We start from the raw sequence: 3,882 nt of genomic DNA, 5'->3' as shown, positions 1-3,882 counted from the left end.
ATCTATGTAGCTTACAAAAAATGAAGTTCATTAATGCAAAGGATTTTTCAGGCATTATCAAGGACGGAGCCAACACAATGGCATCTGACCCGGGTGGGGATTAATGTCAAATCCATTGTGTAAATGTAGGTTACCATTCAAGCCCTTGGCAAATTGACTGGATTTGTCACTGAATGTGTATCACATGTCCCATATCATCATAAACTCCTTTAAGGATTCACCTCAAATATTTTAATTCTTCTTTGATGCATGGATATTTCAATTCAGAAAATATACATGTTGTTGATGGTTCTATTTTGGTACCATGTGTATTTGATGCATTCTCAACTCAAAACCACTCATTTTCAATATTTATATTGTCTGATGTATTATCCATATATGGGAATTGATCTGTAAAGTCTATTAATTAATGTGCATTTTTTGTATATTGTGTGATAAGCATTTGTTTACAAATTTGCACTACAAGGGCCAATGCAAGATTTTTTTTAAAGTAGTTTGTCTGTGGAACATTCCTTTCATCTAAACCCAACTCCAAAATACACCATAATCTGGTCATTTAAATTCAATGTCCAACAGATCAAAATTGTATATCCGATTGTGTCCTCATCATCATCGTCATGAATTGGAGCTTCATTTGGAAATGTAACACTCTTTGTTAAGATGATTGGTAGCTTGCATACTCAAGTACTTCCCCAAGATGACATATTTACCAATGAAGCAAAATATACTGATAAAACTCATGCATATCTGGAAGCACTTGCTAGCTGCAAGCTTTTGCCATTAATTAATAAACCTTATGTACATAATTGAACACGCACACCTTCAGACCATTGATTCCAACTTAATTAATTAACACTATGACTAACTAGTCGCTAGAATAATCTGCTTGCAGCTGATGCCCATCTTAATCTCACATAAGCCCGTACAGGCTAAACCACTCGACGACGCTGCTATCGGCATATCCACCATACTCCGGGACGCACATCATCAGGTCATCGTCCGGCCCCATCACGTCCTGCCCGCTGAAACCTGGGTGCTGCTGGTGGCAGGTGCCCGCCGAGAAGGACGAGCTCGGGCTGCCGCCGCACGCGACAACGGCGCCAGCGGCGTCTCCGCCGTCACCGGAAGCTGCGTGGCTCCCAGCCGCGGATCTGAGACGTCTCACCTCCTCCTCCGTGGCCCCCAGCCTCTCCTTCAGCCTCAGCACCTGCCATGAAGGAGGAAAGGAATTAATGGATCATGTAGTTGCTGTCTTGCTGATTTGACACGCTTACATAGTTACATGTGCTAGAAAGCCTAGAACAGAGGAGGAATTGATGCGACGGCAAGGCAACAGGCATGCCAGAAATTAAGTACCTCGTTCTCGAGATGGCATTTGTTGAGGATGGCGGCGTCGTGGGCGTGCTTGAGCTTGGCGAACTCCTCCTCGAGCAGCTTGCTCTTGTGGCGCGCGCGGCGGTTCTGGAACCAGACGGCGACCTGCTTGGGATCGAGCCCGAGCTCGGCGGCCAGGTGCACCTTCCGGCCGGTCTCCAGCTTGCGCTCTTCCCGGAAGCTGACCTCGAGCATCTCCACCTGCTCGTCGCTGAGCCGGCGCTTCTTGGGGTCGCCTCCTCCGTCCAGATCGCCGCCGTCGACGTCACCGCACCTCGCCGCCCTCCGCCGCCTGCGCCGAGCCCTCGGCCGGCTCTCCCCCTGCGCCGTGCCTGCACATCACGGGTGAAAGTGAGACTTTTACAGCTGTCATTGCATGCGTAGAAGCAAGCGGGTCCGTGGAGCTCAGTTCGTCGTGTACTTACCACTGGCAACGAAGAAGGACGTGTCCACGTAGGAGGAATCGAAGAGCTGCTTGTCCATGCTTGGTGGCGCGCGCTCCTTTGTTTTGGAGCTCGTGAGGAGGGGAGAGAAGGGATGTGAGGTGAGAGGGGAGAGGGACGGCGTGATGAGGAACTGGATGGGGAAGAGGAGGGAGGATCACCACCGCAAGGCACTAGTTGATGTTAAGTAAGGCGAGGGGAAGGGGGTGCGTGTCTCGAGGGAGAGACCTAGGAGTAATATATAGGTAGCAGCGGCAAGCGCCGGTGGGGCGCCGGTGTGGTGGCCAGTCCGGCCGGCCAGCTATAGGGTTCTTTCTGAACAGGACCGGCTGGGTATGTGGATGTGAGAGGGGCAACGTATCATACAGCCAGCAGGAGTACTACGACGACGTACTTGGCATTTCACTCACTCTCTCGCTGGCTCGCCATAAACCATGACCATGATTCACCGGTCATTGCTGACGTACACCGCACCAAGTATATTGGGAGATTAGTTACTCTGCAATTTGAGCTATAGGAAGTTACTGATACCACTCTTAGGTCAAATTGTAGTGCCTGGTTACCAGTTTCAGTAACTTCAGTTTGGCTGTAACACAGAGGATTGCCATGGATCAACTCACTTACAGAAAAGCTATACCGATTGTCTGTGACTTTTTGTGGTTTGATCGTCTTTATCATGTGATGACCAAAAGTTAATTTTTGTTACAGTGAGACATTTTAATTAAGGTGTCAAACATGTATGTGATGAACTAGTAGTTCATTTTTTTCAGCACAGTCCGGCATCAACTTACTTATAGCAAAACCGAAGTAGTGGTTATCCATGACGTTATCCGGTTTCGATCGTCGTTATCACGCGACTACCAAAAGCTAACTAATTTTGTAACCCGCTCCCAATGCTCCCTCTCCTCTCTCTCTTGCTTTGTTGGAGTAGGGGCCGGATCATGGCATTTGACAGTAGCATAATAATTTGGGTGTTAGCATATGCGCTGCGCGCGCGGCCTCCGAGGCTAAGCTAAGACAAGAGCTCGGCTGGACGACGTACAGGTGACAATTGTTAGCTCCTGGAAAGGGGTCTCGCTTTCGTCGAAAAGATTGAGAAGGAGATTCTCCCGGCCAGCACTCTCTAATTTATGTCTTAATAGGGTTGCTAGCAGCATGCATCTTGTTTTTGATCGATGGTACCACTGTTAGCCGACTGTTTACAATCGAGCTTTATAAAGCACGCTCTATCTGCAATTAGAGATTTGCGCTAGAGGCTAGCGATTTCAAAATTGTAGCGACCTAAAGGACAAAAGTAAACAGCAGATCAAATAGAGAATTGAGCTGCCCAATGCGACGACCTTTCCTTGTGTTTGATCTACTGCACTACTTTATCTCAATCGCGGTTAATTAGCCATGGACTTGGGCATGCTATCCGCATGCAATGTAAGAAAGCTCAAGGTTAATTTAGGATGTGGGTTCGATCGAGAAGGAAACGTGTCGAACGCGAACTCGATCATGTCTATCTTTGGGTGAGAGAACACATGCAATGCAGACTCACAGCGCCCTGTGCATGATCCATCCGATCAATGCGGATAACTGGATAAGCGATATCTATCTGGTCACGCCATAGACATGAATGGCAAGAAAACGTGACCGGTCGATCGGCACGGACACGCGCGTTCAATGGCCTTTCTCTGCAGCAATATCTGCGCTGATTTGTTTCTCCCTCATCGCAATGAGATAATTTGAACAAAAGGATGAAGGACATGGACAGATTAGGAGGTGAGAGGAGACGAAAACAGTGAGATGGTCAGCTCAAGGTTGAGGCTCTAGCGACGATCGAGGAGGAAGAAGAGACCAAATCAAAGGCATGTAGCGAGCGGCGCAGGTGAAGGGAGTAGCTAGCCCGGGAGACAAGGGGCGTAGGCACATGGCCTGCACCACTGCCCCAGACAGAATAGGAATAGGGATCGCATCCACGCGTCGACCCCCGGCTGGCTCCGCCCTCCCCAGACCGGCCCCCCGCGCCCCTGGACGTGTCGTCGCCCGCGCGGCCGATCCCAAATGCTGCGTCGTCGCTCCG

The 3,882-nt window shown here is 49.2% G+C and overlaps 1 protein-coding gene across 1 annotated transcript; it reads right to left on the bottom strand.

Moving 5' to 3' along the window:
* Positions 1-910: 910 nt before the first annotated feature.
* Positions 911-1,857, bottom strand: LOC124669742 (homeobox-leucine zipper protein HOX14-like). Its single transcript, XM_047206298.1, has 3 exons — positions 1,800-1,857; positions 1,357-1,706; positions 911-1,207 (listed from the first exon to the last, which is right to left on the bottom strand). Exons 1-3 carry the CDS (start codon positions 1,855-1,857, stop codon positions 911-913), a joined length of 705 nt encoding a protein of 234 aa, XP_047062254.1.
* Between the last annotated feature and the right edge of the window lie 2,025 nt (positions 1,858-3,882).

This window comes from Lolium rigidum, chromosome 7, assembly GCF_022539505.1.
Source record: "Lolium rigidum isolate FL_2022 chromosome 7, APGP_CSIRO_Lrig_0.1, whole genome shotgun sequence".
NCBI classification, from domain to species: Eukaryota; Viridiplantae; Streptophyta; class Magnoliopsida; order Poales; family Poaceae; genus Lolium; species Lolium rigidum.
The sequence above is the reverse complement of the archived record's forward strand: the minus strand, read 5'-3'. Positions and strand labels throughout refer to the sequence as shown.